At 40.3% G+C, this 21,191-nt stretch overlaps 1 protein-coding gene across 3 annotated transcripts in view; it reads left to right on the forward strand.

The window, feature by feature from the left end:
• Nucleotides 1-11,941: 11,941 nt before the first annotated feature.
• Nucleotides 11,942-21,191, forward strand: part of LOC107801185 (DNA mismatch repair protein MSH3) — a 28,004-nt gene continuing 18,754 nt past the window's right edge. For all 3 annotated transcript variants that reach the window (XM_075255350.1, XM_075255351.1, XM_075255349.1), the window contains exons 1-5: nt 11,942-13,039; nt 14,152-14,346; nt 14,569-14,733; nt 20,662-20,760; nt 20,846-21,094. In XM_075255350.1, the coding sequence (XP_075111451.1) occupies nt 12,077-13,039; nt 14,152-14,346; nt 14,569-14,733; nt 20,662-20,760; nt 20,846-21,094 (1,671 nt within the window). In that variant the 5' untranslated portion in view covers nt 11,942-12,076. The remainder of the gene's footprint in view (nt 13,040-14,151; nt 14,347-14,568; nt 14,734-20,661; nt 20,761-20,845; nt 21,095-21,191) is intronic.

A 21,191-nucleotide genomic window follows, 5' to 3' on the forward strand; every position in this document is an offset into this window, starting at 1 on the left:
ACGACGGTTATGGCAGAGGTACATGCTGGGGTCTGTAGGCCACACATGAGCGAGTATGTATTGGCAAGGAAGATCCTTCGAACAGGGTGTTATTGGCTCACCATGGAACACGACTGTATCACTTTCGTGAGGAAATGCCATCAGTGCCAGATACATGGAGATCTGATTCATTCTCCGCCAACAGAGTTACATACGATGTCAGCATCCTGGCGGTTTGTAGCATGGGGCATGGATGTCATTGGACCTATTGAGCCGGCAGCATCCAACAGTCATAGGTTCATTCTTGTGACCATTGATTACTTCACCAAATGGGTTGAGGCTAAAACCTTCAAGTCGGTAACCAAAAAGGCAGTGGTGGACTTTGTTCACTCCCATATCATCTGCAGATTTGGAATCCCAAAAGTGATCATCACGGATAACGGTGCGTATCTTAACAGCAGCCTGATGAGAGAGGTATGCCAACAATTCAAGATTACCCACCGCAATTCCACCCCATATCGTCCCAAGGAGAATGGAGCGGTCGAAGCAGCCAATAAGAACATCAAGAAGATACTGCGAAAGATGGTGGAAGGATCCAGACAATGGCACGAGAGATTACCCTTTGCTTTGTTGGGTTACCGCACTACCGTCCAGACTTCTATAGGTACAACTCCTTATTTGTTGGTGTACGAAACTGAGGCCGTAATACCAACGGAGGTCGAAATTCCATCCCTCCGGATTGTCGCTGAAGCCGAGATTGATGATGATGAATGGGTCAAAGCTCGATTGGAACAGTTGAGCTTGATAGACGAGAAGAGATTTGCAGCGGTATGCCATGGTCAGTTGTATCAGAAGAGAATGGTGAGAACATATAATAAGAAGGTGCGCCCCAGGAAGTTTGAAGTAGGGCAGCAGGTATTGAAGAAGATCCTCCCACATCAGGTCGAGGCAAAAGGCAAATTCGTCCCAAATTGGCAAGGGCATTATATCGTGACCAGAGTATTGTCCAATGGTGCTTTGTGTTTGACAGATATCGAGGGGAGATGTGTCGACATGGCTATCAATTCTGATGCAGTCAAGAGATATTATGCGTAATTTCTTTAATTATGGCAATTTTTGGTTCGTTTGTTTGTATCTGGTATTTATTGGATAATGAGATGACGGAGGCAATTCTTTCTTCTATCCAAACACTTTAACCCTTGTTTCCCCCTTTTGAGCCTTAAGTTATTCTTTCATACCCCTCTTTTGGAATCACTAACGGAAAAGATATGAAAAGAGAAAAAAGAAAAGAAATTTTTTAAGGAAAAATGGAAAAAAAAAGAGAAGAAGAAGATAAAAACCACAAACCGTGGGAACTACGTTTGACCTGATTCCTCAAAGAGGATACGTAGGCGCCTCGCGGCTCGGTCATAGTGTGCATCATAGTGTATATAGGATGCATAATGTACATAGTGTGCATAATAGGCACAGTGTGCGTAACGCACGTAGCTCAACATAAGTGTAAAAAATAAAATTCCCCAAGCAAGAAAACCGGGACAGAGGTTATGTTTTTAAGTTCCAACAAAGGTTTGATTCCAAAAGTTGTAGCAGATCACCCATCAAATTATTTCATTTTTGATAGACTTTCTTTAGCCCCACACCAAAACCAACATCGACGTCCAAAAGACCTCCCGATCAATATCCAAGAGATGTCAAGTCAGGCAAATAAAGCAGAGAATAACACACCGATCCCCAGCAAAGAAGAGGATCATAAGACTGGGAATGAATTGATGGTCAAAGGAATCTCCAGAAGAGGGGGTCGTGTCGACAACACCCCGAGTCCTCGAAAGAAATAAAATGAGAGAGTCTTATCGGTGAAAACCTTCACAGGCACCGAAAGGCGACGTAAGATGAGAGATATAAAATGAGAGAGTCTCATTGGTGAAAACCTTCACAGGCACCATAAGGCGTCGGGAGTTGAGAGAAAAGAGAGAGTCCCATTAGTGAAAACCCCTCGAAGGGCACTACGAGGCGACAAGACAAATCAACAAAAAGCGACCACATTCGCAACGAAATGGACACTCATTTATCATCCCCAGCAAGTCAGACCATCGGGCAAATCGATTGATACAAATAGATTGGGTCGGGAATCTATGGTGCACGTCATGATCACGGGGACCAGTCATGTCCTCCAGATAAGTTCTTCTGAATTTCTTCTCCCACCAAATATTGGTTCAGAAAGATTTTCTCCTTTTTCTGTCTTTTATTTCTCTTCCTAAAAATTTGTCTTGAAAGGGATTTTTCAAAGCTTACTACCAGAGACCGAAGGGGGATTCATCCAATGCAGGATAACCCCAACAGTCCTAAAGGCTGGCCCCAGGCAATGCAGTGTTGTGCCCTGCGGTTTTGGAGGAAGTAAACTCCTAAAGGGAGTGGTTTCGGGAGTAAAAGCAGACTCCCACAGCATGTACTGTAAAGAGAAAGCAGAAAAGGGGATAAATTGAAAACCAATCCCCAGCAGGCCTGAAACCCCAGCAAGCGATTTTGTCCACCAACCAGTAATGGGGACACAGAGCAAGAAAAAGGAAAGAGAAGGAAAAGCATCCACCGGAAAGGCACCTCTTCCCACCATAAGTGAAACTGACTAAATCCTTTTGTCTGCTGCAGGAAAATAAACATTGACGATGGCAGCAAGACGCGATGCCAGGGAAATCACCAAAACCGGGGTAGAAAATTTTCTGCCAATTGTCAAAAAATTTCTCGGAAGAACGAGGAAACAATTTCAATACTTTTAAGTTCTAGGTCGCCCACCAGTAAAATGCGGGAATACTTTTAAGTTCTAGGTCGCCCACCAGTAAAATGCGGGAATACTTTTAAGTTCTAGGTCGCCCACCAGTAAAATGCGGGAATACTTTTAAGTTCTAAGTCGCCCACCAGTAAAATGCGGGAATACATTTAAGTTCTAGGTAGCCCACCAGTAAAATGCGGGAATACATTTAAGTTCTAGGTCGCCCACCAGTAAAATGCGGGAATACTTTTAAGTTCTAGGTCGCCCACCAGTAAAATGCGGGAATACTTTTAAGTTCTAGGTCACCCACCAGTAAAATGCGGGAATACATTTAAGTTCTAGGTCGCCCACCAGTAAAATGCGGGAATACATTTAAGTTCTAGGTCGCCCACCAGTAAAATGCGGGAATACATTTAAGTTCTAGGTCGCCCACCAGTAAAATGCGGGAATACATTTAAGTTCTAGGTCGCCCACCAGTAAAATGCGGGAATACTTTTAAGTTCTAGGTCGCCCACCAGTAAAATGCGGGAATACTTTTAAGTTCTAGGTCGCCCACCAGTAAAATGCGGGAATACATTTAAGTTCTAGGTCGCCCACCAGTAAAATGCGGGAATACATTTAAGTTCTAGGTCGCCCACCAGTAAAATGCGGGAATACATTTAAGTTCTAGGTCGCCCACCAGTAAAATGCGGGAATACATTTAAGTTCTAGGTCGCCCACCAGTAAAATGCGGGAATACATTTAAGTTCTAGGTCACCCACCAGTAAAATGCGGGAATACATTTAAGTTCTAGGTCGCCCACCAGTAAAATGCGGGAATACATTTAAGTTCTAGGTCGCCCACCAGTAAAATGCGGGAATACATTTAAGTTCTAGGTCGCCCACCAGTAAAATGCGGGAATACATTTAAGTTCTAGGTCACCCACCAGTAAAATGCGGGAATACATTTAAGTTCTAGGTCGCCCACCAGTAAAATGCGGGAATACATTTAAGTTCTAGGTCGCCCACCAGTAAAATGCGGGAATACATTTAAGTTCTAGGTCGCCCACCAGTATAATGCGGGAATACATTTAAGTTCTAGGTCGCCCACCAGTAAAATGCGGGAATACATTTAAGTTCTAGGTCGCCCACCAGTAAAATGCGGGAATACATTTAAGTTCTAGGTCGCCCACCAGTAAAATGCGGGAATACTTTAAGCTCTAGGTCGCCCACCAGTAAAACGCGGGAATGCATTTCATAATTTTGCGTTTAAGCAACTTTTGGTCTTATATTACAGATTTCGGAATCAGTAACCCCACCTGAAGGCGGAAGGTTACAACAGAGATCCCCAAGAAGGAAACAATAAAATCCCCAGCACCAAGAAGCAGAAGGCTGCAAAGGCAAGCGCGTGTTTCGAAAGGAAAAAGGAACGAGTCTCGAAAGAAGCAGCTTGGGAACGTTATAGCATGCCTAGCATAACAATTGTGATGAAGAGAGCCATACCACTGAAGAAACCACTGAAAGGTTTAAAGAAGAGGGCCATGTTCCCAGCAGATCAAGCGAAATGATGAAACTAGCATTCAGAAAAGGCGAAGGACCAGTATCATCCCCCAAGTTCACAAAATAAAGGCATCAGAGGAAAGCGCTAGCCGACAAGAAAGCAAGGCAACAAGAACAAGTTGAAGATAGATGAGACCTCATGATCCATAGTCTAGCTTAGCTTCTTGTTTTTCCTTTCAGAACAATGTAACAAGGAGATCGACGAGCGGTAGCATCCTACAGCAACATGCAACAGCGCACAATAGCAGCGAGCACTACAGTCACACGGTAGTCCCAGCTACCAAAATCCCCCGAACTACATTGACCTGATTCCTGTTCAGCCCAGGATATGTAGGAAACCTCTGAAGCAAAGGTTCGGTCAAATCTTTTTCAAAAAATGCTTCACACGGAGTACTCAGACGAGCAAAAATCGCCCGCTTTATCTTTGCGCGAAAACCCTTCGTGTCTTCGGGCAAAGAGGGGCAGCTGTAAGCACGTGATTTTTGCTTCACGGACAATCGCTCCAAAAGAAAACAAAATAGTGACCAGTGACCTCGCTGTACAAATTTTCAATTTTTTTATGACATGTGCTGCTAGTCATTTGTGGTTCGGCCCATGTCGCATTTGATCTTATCAATCAAAATACAAAGTATGTCTGTCATGGTAATCAAACCGTAATTCGGTCGTTGAAAGAAAATTCAAAAATATATATGCATCGTTCATTCTAGGTTGTGATTTAACTTACTTAAACATTTTTATTTGGTGTGATAATTGTGTTGAAGTGTTACATTGTTGTTTGTTTTAATTTCATTTGTTTTATTATTTATTTGTTATTTCATTTTTGTTTTAAAATTAGAAAACTAAGAAAAGAGTGATGAAAATCGATTTGGGCCCAAGAAATGAAACAAAAAATAGGCCCAAAACCGGCACTCAAGTCCAGTCCAAGTCAGGCCTGCCCAAACACTGATTCAAACGACGCCGTATCAGCGTCCTTATCAGAACCGTTGATCTGACTCAAACAAACGGTCCTGATCAGCTTGATCACTCCACCTCAACGATGCCGTTTCAGGCAAATTAATCTGAACCGTCCAACCCTTTGATCCAACGGACCCAGGCCTTCCCCCTAAACCCGTCAAACTTTGACCCGATCCAGCCTTACCCGGTCTCACCCACTATCAAAACCCAAACGACACCGTTTTCCCTAAGTGAATAGATCCTGGCCATAGATCTCATTTGATCCAACGGCCAGGATCTAAACCCCTAGATCATATATAAGCTTTCTATCATACCCCACGCCCCCTATTCGAACCCCCATCCACTCATCGTCTTCACCAAACACTGAACCCCCCCCCCCCCCGAAACCCTAGCAGCCGCCCTGATTTCCCTTTCACCAGAACCCGGCGGCATGAACGCCGATGACCACCTCCTGAACACCCTAGGACCACCTCACTCTCCTGAACATGGATCTGTTACCCCTAGCCTCGAATCACCTTCCTTCATCTCGAATCTTCATTTGAAGATTCGAGTCGAACTCTGACTTATACCAAACCTCACCATCTTCGTACCAGACACTCCCCTGACCCCCCTCGTGACCAAACCAGGTTTGGTTTGGTCCGAATCTACCCACAACTCCTAAAAAACCAGATCTGAAGATCCAAACCCTAGAACACGAATAGCCTTGGAACCCGGCCAGTCTTAACAGGGGTTTGAGGTCTAATAGACCTTAATCAGGGTGTTCTCCTTTGAGAACACCCTGATTAAAGCTTGTTCGGCCTCAAATGGTCAAAAGCTGAGTCAGACTTGGGTCGATTTTGTTTGGACATTTCTCGGTCAGTTTTTCTTTGCCTTTCTGTTTTATTCGAGTGCTATTTGAGTTTGTTAGCATGTTTTGTTGTGTTTGTTTGTTATTTCTGGTATTTTTCTTAAAATTCTTCCATCTCTGTCAAAGACCTTTTATTTGGTCGATTGTCTTTGTGTATGTTTTGAACGTATTCTATGATAAACATGTTCGATTAGGATAGTCGTCGCATAAATAATTCATATAGGTTCCCAGTAATTGATCAAAAGTTGTCTGAAGCCCTTTGGGTCCCTGTACGTATTGTTTATATGAACGATTGATTATTACCTGTTATATTTAGTATAATCGACCTGAGTAGCGTCGTCAACTAATTATGTTTGTAAAGTTCCTTTGTTATCCGAACAAGGCTTGAAACACTCAGCTGGTTTTGCTTTAAGTTTAGTTGATTAACGACTAATTAGCATATGTTATAACTCGTGAAGTCGACTCGTCACATGTTTCACGTTAGTTTCACAGTGTTAAATAACAAACGACCTAACTGGCTGTTTTAGGTTAGTGTCACATCCAATTACTGGTTGATTTTTGTGAAGGTTTGTTTGGTTTGTTTATAGTTTGTTAGTTGTGGGAGGGGGGATTCGAGCTAGGAAATCTGACTTAGTGTTCAGGATTGAATAAAGCTGTCAAGTGCCAATTAAAATACTATTAATGGGGAACAAAACACAAGGGCATGGGATTAAATGAATACTTAACTAAGCCCATAACCCTTGATTAGAGGAATGAGACAGAGCATGAGGGCTGATTAAGGATTCCAAAAAGATGCTTAGGCATGGGGCTTAATAGGTATGGGCAGTCTGCAATTGGCAGAATCCAGGCAGCTTAGCTGCACTGGGTTGTTTGGCTTATAAATAGGCTATTTTCAGAACTTAAAAGGGCTGGACTTTTAGTCTTCAGAAAAAGGAAAAACAAAGAGAAAACTTTCGTAACACTTTAACTAAACACTGTCCAAAACTGTACAAGGAACTAAGTTGGTTGAGCTGTCCTGGCCAAGTCAGTTATTCTAACTAGGTTTATTACTGTTCCATTAAGAGAAGGCTGTCTTCTGCTGTGATTGTGACTACACTGAGTTTTCTGTGTGCTGTGGATTGAGTTTCAGTCTTCCTGATTGTCGGAACTGTAAGGGTTATTTGCTGAGCTTTGTGGTTATTGGATTTTCTGTTGCTGTTACATTCGATATCTTGGGTTTCCTGCTGTCTTTCTGCTCTGTTTTCTGGGATTGTCTGTCCATTGCTCGATCACTTGTTGAACTTCATCATTGTGGCTGTTTTGGTTGTTGTTGTGTTGTGTTGTTTACCTGCTGCTGCTGTGCTCGCTGTGTATCACTCAACTGATCCTCTTCCTTCTTTTGTTCTCTATATCAGGTACACGACTAATACACTGTCAATGTAATTGGAAAGTTGAGCATGAATACAAAAGAAAAGACTTGAAGAATGACTTTTATACATAGATTGTTACATTAAATGTCATGTACTGTATAATAATTTTCATTCCTGTTTGGATAATAGAGGTAGCCTGCATGCCTAGTATATATCAATGTAGATTAGTTGAATGTTAGTTTATATATGTATGCTGTTAGGTAAAAATGTTCCCACTGCAATAAGTTGTATCTTAGACTTAGTTTAATTTTGTGGTTATTGGATTTTCTGTTGCTGTTACATTCGATATCCACTACTAGTTAAGTTCTTTCCCTTCTGATAAATGGTCTCATATAACTGGTAAACCATACTTTAGAACAAAGAACACAAAGCTTGCAATCTCAACCTCATGACGGTCGAGCCCAGGTCAAAACAGACCAAGCAGGTCCGCATCGAACAAACAGTGGCCCAGGTCTGGCCCATCCCGCATGAGCTGGATTTGGGCCCGTAATGTTCAATCAGCTGTCCGTGTGCGTAATCACGTTTACTTATTCTGTAAAAGCATTTTGAATCCTGCTATAAATAAGCCTACAAACATGTAATTAACTAGGACTATCTCTGTTTTCTATTAGTAAAGACAAACGCGACAAGAAACGTAGTTGCTATAGGATATCCTTTTAAAATAAGGACGAGATGAACCTCGACAAAAATAAAGAAAAACGCACAAACTGCGGGGCCCTCGTTAAAAGTATATATATATCGAAGCATTCAGTTCCTAAGGTGGGTCGTTTAGCAAATCTCACGACCCTCCCGGAATAATAACGCGATAGCCTCTTTAAGCGCGTGTTTAATAATTTAATTTTCTTAAACTCGGGTGCACATTTATGTGACCAAATCCAAATCTCAATGGAGTCGAAAAGTGTCTCTAATCACGGGTACATTGATTGTGACGTGATTGGAGATGCATTTTCATGACGTTGCAAATTCCTTTTAAAAAATAATGAATGAGACGAGCCTCGACAAACAAAAATGCACAAGCTGCGGGGCCCTCTAAATGTATATATATTAAAACACTTAGAATTCGGGACAAGCCGTTTAGCGAATTTTAAGGCCTTCCTCAAAATAAATACGCTAGTCGTTTTAGGCGCGCCTTTAATAATTTAATTTCCTTAAACTCGGGTGCACATTGATGTGACCCAAATCCAAATCTCAACGGAGTCAAAGTGTGTCGATGACCACGGGTACATTGATTGTAACGTGGTTCGAGATACATTTTATAACGTTGCAATTCTTGATAAAAATAACAGTAAATGATAAAAGCGGTTGAAAGATAAAATTTGCACATAAGTTCATATTGTATTTAAAATCAGATAAATAAGCCAAATATAACAGTTGAGCGACCGTGCTAGAACCACGGAACTCGGGAATGCCTAACACCTTCTCCCGGGTTAACAGAATTCCTTATCCAGATTTCTGGTACACAGACTGTAATATGGAGTCATTATTTTCCTCGATTCGGGATTAAAATTGGTGACTTGGGACACCTTAAATCTCCCAAGTGGCGACTCTGAAATAAATAAACAGATCCCGTTTCGATTGTCCTTTAATTGGAAAAAACTCCCTTGCGCCCCCTCGGGTGCGGAAAAAGGAGGTGTGACAAACATAACATAACATAACATCACATAACATACATAACATAACATAATATAACATAACATAACATAACATAACATAACATAACATAACATAACATAACATAAAATAAACTAACAGCAATATAAGAAATATAGGAAGTACGAAAAAGATGGAAGATATAATAATATCCAGCAGATAAAGCCCTGCATCAGTAGCTGACCAGTAACATCCTAAGACTAACTCCTAACTGGCTAGTCTCACTCTAGTGCACTGTAGAAATACTTACAACTTCCCCCTAGCCTACAACCTTAATGCTCGACCTCCACACATCCCTGTCAAGGGTCATGTCCTCAGTAATCCTAAGTCGCGCCATGTCCTGCCTGATCACCTCTCCCCAATACTTCTTAGGTTTCTCTCTACCTCTCCTTGTGCCCACCACAGCCAGTCATTCACACCTCCTCACCGGTGCCTCAGTGGTCCTCCTCTGAATGTGCCAGAACCATCTGAGTCTTGCTTCCCGCATCTTATCCTCCATGGGGGCCACGCCCACCTTCTCTCGAATATCTTCATTCCTAATCTTATCCATCCTTGTATGCCCGCACATCCACCTCAACATCCTCATCTCTACTACTTTTATCTTCTGGATGTGTGAGTTCTTTACGGCCAACATTCGGTCCCATACAACATGGCAGGCCTAACCACTGCTCTATAAAACTTACCTTGTAGTAACATTGACACTTTCTTGTCACACAAGACTCCCGACACTAACCTCCACTTCATCCACCCCACCCCTATACGGTGTGTGACATCCTCGTCGATCTCCCCGATCCCCTGAATAACTGACCCAAGGTACTTGAAACTACTCCTCTAGAAATGACTTGAGAGTCAAGCCTCACTTCCACTCCCGCTTCCGTCGGCTCGGCCCAAATTTGCACTCGAGGTATTCCGTCTTCGTCCTGCTCAACCTGAAGCCTTTAGACTCAAGGGCCTGTCTCCAAACCTCTAGCCTCTTGTTGACTCCGCCTCGTGTCTCATCAATTAGAACTATGTCATCAGCAAATAACATGCACCATGGCACATCTCCTTGAATATGATGAGTTAGTGCATCCATCACCAGGGCAAATAGGAAAGGGCTGAATGCAGACCCTTGGTGTAACCCCGTAACAACCGAAAAATGCTCGGAGTCGCCTCCTACTGTCTTGACCCGAGTCTTAGCTCCATCATACATGTCTTTAATCACCCTAATGTAGGCCGCCGGGACCCATTTAACCTCTAAGCAGCTCCATAAGGCCTCCCTAGGAACCATGTCGTACGCTTTCTCTAAATCAATAAACACCATGTGGAGATCCTTCTTCTTATCCCTGTATTGTTCTACCATCCTCCTAATAAGGTGGATAGCTTCTGTGGTAGATCGCCCCGGCATGAACCCGAACTGGTTGTCTGAAATAGACACAGTCTTTCGCACTCTCATTTCTACCACTCTCTCCCAGACTTTCATGGTATGACTCATTAATTTGATACCCCTATAGTTGTTACAACTCTGGATATCGCCTTTGTTTTTATACAACGGAACCATTTGGTCATCCGAAAGCAGCACGCCAGCACCTCCAGTTTGGTCTTCATATTGCCATCTATATTGGAAAAAATTGTATTTAAATATAAAGGTGACGTGTCGAGACACGTAGACTGGTCAAATGGTCAAAGAATTACAGCTAGCCAAGAGGCACGAGTTGCAACAGATATGGGCAAATGGCAGAGGAAGAGGCATAGACAGTTATTCAAATAACTTAGCGCCCGTACCTATCTAAGTCATTTATGTCCGAGAATCAAAAGGAATGAATCTGACAATAGAAAAGAGTGCAGATACGACATTTAATAGGCACTAAATGTGGAATACGTTAGAGAATTTGTATTGAATGTAATGATTATGTAATGTAGCATTCAATGTCTTTAATTACTCATAATAGCCTCATTATGATTTGGGCAAAACGTATATCTCCAAGATATCTATAAAAGGGAGATATCTGATCAATTGTAAGGACACGAAAACACTATTGGAATAAACTTTGATTTACTTGTTTTTCTCTTGATTACTCTCTTGCTATCTAAATTACTTCCTTTTATACATTCTTTTGATTATCAGTAACCCGTGTTCTTCTAAATTCTAGCTTTGACTAAAATTTAATTTTTTGGTTAAACACCATCAATATTAAGTTTAATTTTTCATACACAATTAGAAGATCAAGCTATTCAGTTTGGCTTGTTTAGAAGATATTTTTCTAGTAAATTACGATTTTTCTAGTATAATCATAATCTGTTTATATAAGTATTGTAAGTACATTTCTTTTTAATCAAATTTATTTTTCGTTCTTTTCATATATATCACATAGTTGAAAATTGAATATAGCACTACAAAAGAATTCCATGATATTATTAATAATACCATAATCTATTCAAATGTTCACAAGTCACAACATCAATTTTATTTTGTGAGATGAACTTATTTTATGTATATTTAGGCTTTAAACACGCCTTGATAAGATATGAATAGTCCGGCACAAAAAAATGGAAATGATCCGAACTCAACCTCCGGTTAGAACTTCAAAGCTCTCCAAACATGTAGAAAATGAAGATGAAAAAGCAGAACTTTTATCTCAAGTCAGAATAGGCTTATTTGAACTCCCTCGTTGCCGTTAGACAACAATTTTGGGTATGTTTAATTAACCTCTCTGGCGCTTGGACAATGTGCATTTCACCTTGAGTGACACGTCAAATAACAGTGGGTTATTTGCTACACTTAAAACATATATTAAGTAATAAATCTCTGATAATCATAGCGCGCCAAGAGACCCGTAACACTACAAAACTAAACCGCCTTTGCACTTCGTACCGCCAAAACGCCCCCCGTCGGAACCACCGCCACCACGACGGCGACGATCGACGGTCGACGACGGCGACATTTGTAAAAATGGGAAAACCAAAACAACAAGTAATTTCCCGCTTCTTTGCACCAAAACCAAAGAACGAAAAAGACCCTATAACTTCAACTTCAACCTCAACTCCTCCCTGTACTCTACCTCCCAAAATTACTACCACTGTCACCTTTTCACCTGCAAAACGCCTCAGAACTTCTCAACTCACTTCTCCTCCTCCCACAAAACACACCAAAATCCCTAAGCTATCACCCCACGTACACAACCCACCCCCTCCTCTTCCTAACCCCACTCTCCACCAGAGGTTCCTGGATAAACTTCTAGAACCATCTACCGACCTTCTGGAACCTTCCAAATGTTATGATATTCGAAACCCCAAGTACACACCATTAGAGCAACAAGTTGTGGAGCTTAAGGCCAAGTATCCAGACATTTTATTGATGATCGAAGTTGGTTATAAGTACAGATTTTTTGGTCAGGATGCAGAAAATGCTGCTAGGGTTTTAGGAATTTATGCACATATGGATCACAATTTCTTAACAGCTAGTGTACCGACTTTTCGGTTGAATGTCCATGTAAGGAGGCTGGTGAATGCAGGATACAAAGTTGGTGTTGTTAAACAAACGGAGACTGCTGCAATTAAGGCACATGGCTCAAATAAATTGGGCCCTTTTGGCCGTGAGTTATCAGCATTGTACACGAAAGCTACTCTGGAGTCTTCGGAAGATGTAGGGGGTGGAGATGAGGGGTTTGGGTCATGTAATAACTATTTGGTTTGTGTTGTCGAGAAGGGAATCGAGGATTTTGATTTTGGGATTGAGGGTTGTAGGGGGTTTGATGTGAAAATTGGGGTTGTTGGGGTTGAGGTTTCGACGGGGGATGTTGTTTATGGGGAGTTTATTGATAATTTTATGAGGGCCGGGTTGGAGGCGATGATCCTCAACTTGTTGCCAGCTGAATTGCTTGTTGGCAGGCCTATATCTAAGCAGTCAGAGAAGGTGATTGATTATTACTGGAAAACAATTATTACTCATTTGTGTGCAAATCTCTCATAGAACTAAAAGGAACCTTTGGTTTCTCACATTGACTTCGTATTTATGGAAATGCAATATTCAGTTTGTTGAAAAATTAAGAGAATTAAAATTTCTCACTCTCTAAAAGCTTAAACTTTTAATAAAGGGAGCTGTACAGTAAAAGTATATATTAGTAGTTTGTTCTGTTGCAGATTCATTGTTAATTGTATCTGCATTGATTTCTAGATTGAAGACTGAACCAAAGAATCTTTATCAATGGTGTCTTGTTTGAGGCAAGAACAACAGTGAAGCTTAATCAGCAAAACTCGAGCTGACCATGTATAAAATAAGATTCATGTTTGCCAGATCTCTAATGGAGCAAAATTATGCAGGCATGTCATCCTGATTCAGGCTGGGGTAGAACTGCCTCCCGTTTTGATGAAAATAATGGCCCACTCCTCGTCCTTTACCACAACACGTTGTAAACAAATTGCAAATTTTAGGATGTACGACCTTTTCTTTTTCGGGAATATGGTCCATTTGTTTCTATTACTGGACGAACAAATTTGTGTAACTCACAAACAGGGTAGTTGTTTGTACTCCAGCAGACCAGCCCAACTACGAGTTGCCACTCATATGACCAAGCTAGCAAGTTATTGTAGCCTAGAGAAGGTGCATATCCAAGTGAGATGAATGTAATGTTTTAATATTTGAAGAATATACGGAGTGATTACTCACCGAAATAACACAGGAAATTAGTTAAATAATTAGTTTGAAGGTAGAGCACTTCGTACTTTTGTTTGCTTTGTCCAAAATTTCTTGGTGATATCATCTAGAGGTTTTGGACATGAAGTTATTGGTTTATTATTCAGTTTAGAGTTGTGCTTTTGGATGTTCACCTTCATGGGGTAATGCCATCATATTGAAGCTTGTATGGAACTTATCCAAAAAGATAATAATTGAAGTTCGTATATATATTATTTCAATTGAATGTCGGAGCAGTCTTGATGACATCGTTGAAAGTCGCCTAGTGACTCTTATGAATGTATTTCTTCAAAGCTCAGAGGTTCTGCTTTAATTTATTATATTCTTTTCAGCTGCTACTGGCTTATGCTGGACCGGCATCTAATGTTCGGGTGGAGGATGTATCATCAGACCAGTTCAGTGATGGCGGTGCTCTTGCTGAAGTGATGTCTCTATATGAGGGCATGCGGGAAAATTATTTGTTAAATGTCCAAGAAAGGGAAGAGGCTGAGGTGAAAATGCACGAACAGAATCGAATTGCAATCCAGGTGTAATTTCTACACTTGGATTTGGAGACTGAGCAGTCTAAATTTTTAATATACCATGTAGCAGATGGAATCAAACTGTCAAAATTTGATATCTTCATATCTTTTGCAAACATGTTTATACTTTCTTATTTTATGTTTTTTTTTTGGGTTCACTATGGTATTGGGTTTCTTTGTGCATTAATTATGCCTCCTTCTTTCATCTTATTTTATTTTGATCTGTAGGGAATTATGGTAATGCCTGGTCTGGCTATACAAGCATTGGCCTTAATTATTAGACATCTAAAACAGTTTGGTTTGGAAAGAGTTCTGTGCTTGGGAGCTTCATTTCGTCCCTTCTCTGGCAACATGGAGATGACCCTTTCAGCCAATGCACTGCAGCAACTTGAGGTGAGTGGGTTCCCCCCCCCCCCCCCCTCTCTTCCCTCTCCCTGCCGAAAGCGGATAAACCAAAGAAAAAGTGAAGACAACTATTTGGATATATTCCATAAATGAACAATACATTATCTTGTATTTTCCTATGTTCTTTGCCCAAGATTCCTTCTCAAAGCAATAGTAGATAGGATTCAAAATTAAAGGAGGGTGTGATTGCTACAATTAATAGGACTTTGAAGCATGGAGTAAGCAAAATTAGTTGGGTCTAGGGGAACCATCTGTAAATGTGAACCTCAGTAAACTTGAGCTCGATTGACATAACTTTGTTTTCATTATAGGATCTAAATTTGCTTTGATGACAGCATTTAATGTTTCTGTGACAAGTCGACTCCATACCATAAGGCAGATAAGCATTTAAACAAGCAATTGTCAGTCTTCTGATTGATTTAATCAAACTAGTGAAACTTGTAATATAGATATAGTCTTAATGTGGATAATATTCCCAGTTTGAAGGCAACTGCCGACTCTCTGTACCTGAAACATTTGTAGAATTGGTTAAAACATCACAAGTATATGAACCAGCCTCATCCTCCCCCCCCCCCCACAGAAAAAGAAGCCAGTTCAAGTGGAAAGCTCTCTCCACCTCCAACCTGTAGGCCGGGGTTCGTGTCACCAAGGTTGCAAAGTGATGAGACTTTTGACTCCCGGGGAAGAGGGTTAGGGTGGAGTAGATGCAAGTTACCAATAAGAAAAAGTGTCAACTAGCAAACTACTGTTGAGTAACTATCATTAAAGTGCTTATATTATACGTATATATATTTTTTTGATAACCGTGGTGTCCCGGCTAGCTTGCGCGCGCGTTGACTAATTACACGGGATACCTGCCACCTCCCACCAGCAACAGGTACCAAGTAACTCTATCCACTAAGGCTTGGATAGATGGGAAGAAATCACCTAATGTATTTTGCCTCCGCTGGGATATTATATGTTATTAACAAGGTATGGAAGAATCAAATTGGTATATTATTCCATGTAGTGATACATATATATACATATACATCAGGTGCTAACTAAGGAAAGAAATAAAAGAGATTCCTACAGATCTGCTATCTACAGATCTGCTAACTTCAATATGTTTGGTTCTTTCATGATACACTGGTTTGAGGCAATATGGAGTGCAACTTGATTATCACACCAAAATTTTGATGGAGTAGGATGCTTTAACCCAATTACAGTTAAAAAATGATGTATCCACATTATCTCACATGTTGATTGTGCCATAGCTCTATACTCAGATTCTGCACTGGACCTAGATACAATATTTTGTTTCTTACTTCTCTATGATACCAAGTTTCCACCAACGAATACACTGTAACTAGTAGTAGATCTTCTATCAATCTTGGTCCAGCCCAATCTGCAAGCCCAATCTGCATCTGCAAAACAATCAATGCGAGAATGACCGTGATTGCCGTATAGTATGCCAAGTCCAGAAGCTCCTTTTAAGTAACATAGGATCTGCTCCAAAGCCTCCCAATGTTTAACTGTGGGCGCGACTGGCTAACCATGCTCACTGCAAAAGCAATATCTGGACGAGTCATAGTGAGATAGTTTAATCTCCCAACTAACCTCCTGTATCTATCTGGATCATTAAATGGGTCGCCATCATCTTTCATAAGATGCAAATTAGGAACCATTAGAGTACTGCAAGGTTTGGCAGCCAACTTACCAGTTTTTGCTAGTAAGTCAAGAATATACTTTCTCTGAGATAGAAAAATTTTCTTCTTGCTTCTTGTTATTTCTACTCCCAAGAAGTATTTCAGTTGTCCCAAGTCTTTTGTATGAAACAGTATGCAAGAAAGACTAAAGACTTGAGAGAAGAGATTCCTGCATAATCACTCCCTGCGATAACAATGTCATCCACATATAGAATAAGGAGAATAGATCCAGCTGTTATTGCTTGTAGAAGATAGAATGATCACATTTGCTCTTTTCCAGCCCAAATTCTTTAATTGCTTCACTAAATTTACCAAACCAAGCCCGGGGACTCTGCTTCAAGCAATATAAGGATTTCTTCAAATGACAGACTATGCCATACTCCCCATGAGCAACAAAACCAAGTGGTTGCTCCATATATACCTCTTTATGGAGATCATTATGAAGAAAAGCATTCTTAATATCCAATTGATGCAAAAGGCCAATTCTCAAAAGCAGCTAGAGAAATGAACAAGCGGACAGAAGTAAGTTTGGCAACTAGAGAGAAGGTGTCTTAATAATCCACCCCATAAGTTTGAGCATACTTTAACCACAAGTCTGGCCTTAAGTCTCGCCACATAGCCATCAGGATTAACTTTGACCGTGAAGACCCACTTGCATCCCACTGCCTTCTTTCCACTGGATAAATCCACTAAATCCCAAGTGTGGTTTTTCTCTAAGGCATGTATTTCCTCAAGCATTGCCTCAGACCATCCAGGATGATTCAAAGCCTTTTTCACCGTTTTGGGTATAGAAACAGAATCTAGAGACACAATCAAAGATCTAGATGCAGGAGACAAGTAGTCGTGGGAAACAAAATTAGCAATAGAATATGTGGATTTGCAAGTACGCATACCTTTGCGAAGAGCAATTGGAAGGTCAAGGTTTTCTGGAGGGTCAGGTGGAGGCAAATCTGATGATGAAGGAACTAATGAGGAAGGAACTGGTGTAGAACATGTATCATTCTTCTGTTGCCTCCGTGAGTAAACTTGAACAATTGGTGGTCTTGCTAACATAACTGGAGCAGGTGCTGAAGCCAGAATAGTGGATTGGTGCTCGATAGAACTAGGATATGGAGGAACATCATCTCGTTGTTCTGTAAAAGTACGAGTAACCTGATATACTAGCCACTCATCTTCCTTCCCCTGACTTGTAGAAATGGGAGGAGCATAGAAAAATGGTGTAGTATCTGAAAATACCACATCAGTTGACACCAAATATTTGCCAAGTTTAGTAGAATAACACCGATATCCCTTCTGAAGGCGAGAATAGCCAAGGAAAACACACTTCAATGCTTTGGGATCCAACTTGGTAACAGATGGTCGAACATCTCAAACATAACATGTGCTTCCAAATACCTTAGGTTCCACCGGAAATAATGCCTTGTTTGGAAAAGGAACACTAGGCACATTACCACCAAGCACAGTAAACGGCATGCGATTAATTAGAAAGCAAGCCGTAGAGACCGCATCAGCGCAGAACTGTTTAGGAACCTTTATTTGGAACAAAAGTGCCTGAGCTGTCTTTAGTAGATGCCTATTTTTCCTCTCAGCAACTCCATTTTGAGAGGGTGTATCAACACATGAAGACTGATGTAGTATACCATGTTGTCTCATGTACGACTGAAATAAGTCTGACATGTATTCTTTAGCATTATCACTCCTTAAAATACGCACCAAAGCGTTAAATTGAGTTTTGACTTCAGCACAGAAGGCAGAAAAGTGAGTAAACACTTCAGATCGGCTCTTCATAAAGTAAATCCAAGTCATTTGAGAAAAATCATCTACAAAGGTGACAAAATACTTATGCCCAATTTTGGAAACAACGGGACATGGTCCCCAAACATCAGAATGAACTAACTCAAAAGCTGACTCAACTCGTTTATTAACCCTTGGACTTAACGAGATGCGATGGAGTTTTGCAAATCGACATGACTCACAATCTAATGAAGAAATATTCTGAACCTGAGGACAAAGCTTCTTCAATAAAGGCAAAAAAGGGTGTCCCAATCGACAATGTGCTTCAAAGGGAGACACAACACTAGAGCATGCAATAGGCCGTGACTCCCAGTCATCAAGGATGTAGAGATTACCAGATAAATATTCTTTACCAATAACCTGTTTTGTTGTAAGATCTAGAAACAAACAATGATCCGGAAAGAATGCAACACAACAATTAAGATCTTTGGTGATTTTACTAACAGAAATCAAGTTAAAGGCCAGGTTTGGTAGACTTAATACAGATGACAGGGTAATAGAGGAAGTTGGCTTAACAGTCCCAGATCCAACACTGCTACAAGTTGATCCATCAGCTACATCAACCGGAGAGGGTGCTTTATGCGAGCGAAAGCTAGAAAAAATATTTGGATTACCTGTCATGTGATTTGTGGCACTTGAATCGATCACCCATTTATTGGAAGAGGTGATAAGACATGTTTTATCTGACCCAGCAAAGGCAGTAATTGAAGAGGATTCCTTAACTGATTTATGATATTGAAGGAATATTAGAAACTCATCCGAAACCAAGATTGTTGGATTAGGAGTTGTTGCATTATTATTCTTTGCCATCATTTTTTCCTTTGAATAACAAACCGATTAGATTAAAAGAGGTCTCCAAAGCTAAAAGATACCAAAACAAATCTCTGGTAGGCACGAAGTCAACAATCTATTTAACATAACTCCACTCCAATAATCTACTCAACCGAATCAGAGAACCAAACAAATGTGTCCCCAAATCAAATAAAATCATAGACTAACAAAGTTTCTGATAATGGAAGACCCAACAGATAATATCAAGTCTCAAATTGTAACACAGTGTCTTACAAGGAAGACCCAACAAATACCAATTCACAAAACAAGCAATCAGATGCCAGAATATTGTTTCACGATTACTTCAGTATCCCAAAAACAAACCAAACAGTACAAGAACTCAAACCTGACCGAAATTGGTGTAATACAACCTTGCCTGAGTCTGTTCTTCACGAAAATAAGGTTCTGTTATCAGAGGATAACCAACAATCGATCGAAAATAATCAAGTTGATCTTGGAGAACAAAGCTGGACAAAGAATGGACCACACACGCACCTCACGTGTCTGCCGGAAAGTCTTGGTCCGGCGGAGGCAGAATTTTCACGAAGGTATTTGTAATTAACAAGGTATGGAAGAATCAAATTGGTATATTATTCCATGTAGTGATACATATATATATACATAAACATCATGTGCTAATTAAGGAAAAAAATAAAAAAGATTCCTACAAATCTGCTATCTATTTATGAGTTATGTACACTTCTAAGAAACAATTTATGTTTATTGTGTAAAGTGTCTAGGTTCATTCTGTAATACTTCCCCTCAAGCTGGAGCATATATATTGACCATGCCCAGCTTGTTACAAAGGTAATCAACTCGAGTGCCATTTTTAGTCCGCTTAAAAAAGAATTACCCCTTTCTAAATTTGGAAACAATGTGACTTTAAACTTTCCATTTACCCTTAATAAGTCTTTCATTTCCGTGCCCACTCAAATAGATTCACATAAATTGGAACGGAGTGAGTATACAATTTGATAAGAGTTTTAAAAGTTTTCTTTTCATTCTCTCTACTTTACTCCACCAGTAGTCTTTTAGCTCTCAGGAGACATACAAATAGGGCTGTGCACGGATCGGATCGGATTTAGCATATTTCGGATTCGAATTTCGGAGTATAGAAAATGCAATCCGAATCCGATCCGAATTATATCGGATCGGATCGGATTTTAAAGTTTGGATCGGATCGGATATCGGATCGTATTATTATGCCTCAAAGTTAAACTAATATGTATATTTTCTTTGTAAAAGAGGCAATACATTAAGAAAAATTCATGTTTATGCAATTATGAGAGTACTATGGTGCCAATATAGCTAAATCTAACAATTGTAAAGGTAATAACTTGGAGGTTGATGTAAATTAAAGTGTAGTATTTATACATGTCCTAATAATTTCGGATTTCGGATTGGATTGGATTAAAATATACCAATCCGAAATCCGATCCGAAATCCGAAATTTTAATAAACATAATCCGAAATCCGATCCAATCCGAAATCCGAAATTCAAAATTGAATGGATCGGTTCGGATTTCGGATATCCGATCCGAATGAACAGCCCTACATACAAAGGCATATTCTTTCCAGATTTGTTATTTTACCGATGATGTAGGTTTTGAAGAATAATTTTGACGGATCTGAGTCTGGCTCCTTGCTGCATTGTATGAATCAGACACTTACCATATTTGGTTCAAGGCTTCTCAGGCATTGGGTATGGAGATCTTTTGGCCCCTAGTTTGTTGGGTTATAGTAATATGAATGGATACAGAGTACATCGATAATTTTGTATTTTGCAGGTGACTCATCCTTTATGTGATAGAAACATGATAGGTGCTCGTCTTGACGCAGTTTCAGAGATTGCAGAATCTATGAAAACTTATCGAACTTCTCATACTTCTGTCTTAGAGATGGAAGGTGCTGATGTTACCATTTCGCAATCAGAGATACATCATATAATTTCTTCAGTTCTGTCCACTCTGGGAAGGTCACCAGATATCCAACGGGGGATTACAAGAATTTTTCACAAAAAAGCTACCGCATCTGAGGTGAAGGGATTTATCTTTTTTTTACTTGGTCAAGATTTTCTTAGCTTTATACTATATGCTACAGTCTCTGATCTGATGGGGAAGATCATCAAAATGC

Source organism: Nicotiana tabacum, chromosome 6, assembly GCF_000715075.1.
Source record: "Nicotiana tabacum cultivar K326 chromosome 6, ASM71507v2, whole genome shotgun sequence".
Taxonomy (NCBI): domain Eukaryota; kingdom Viridiplantae; phylum Streptophyta; class Magnoliopsida; order Solanales; family Solanaceae; genus Nicotiana; species Nicotiana tabacum.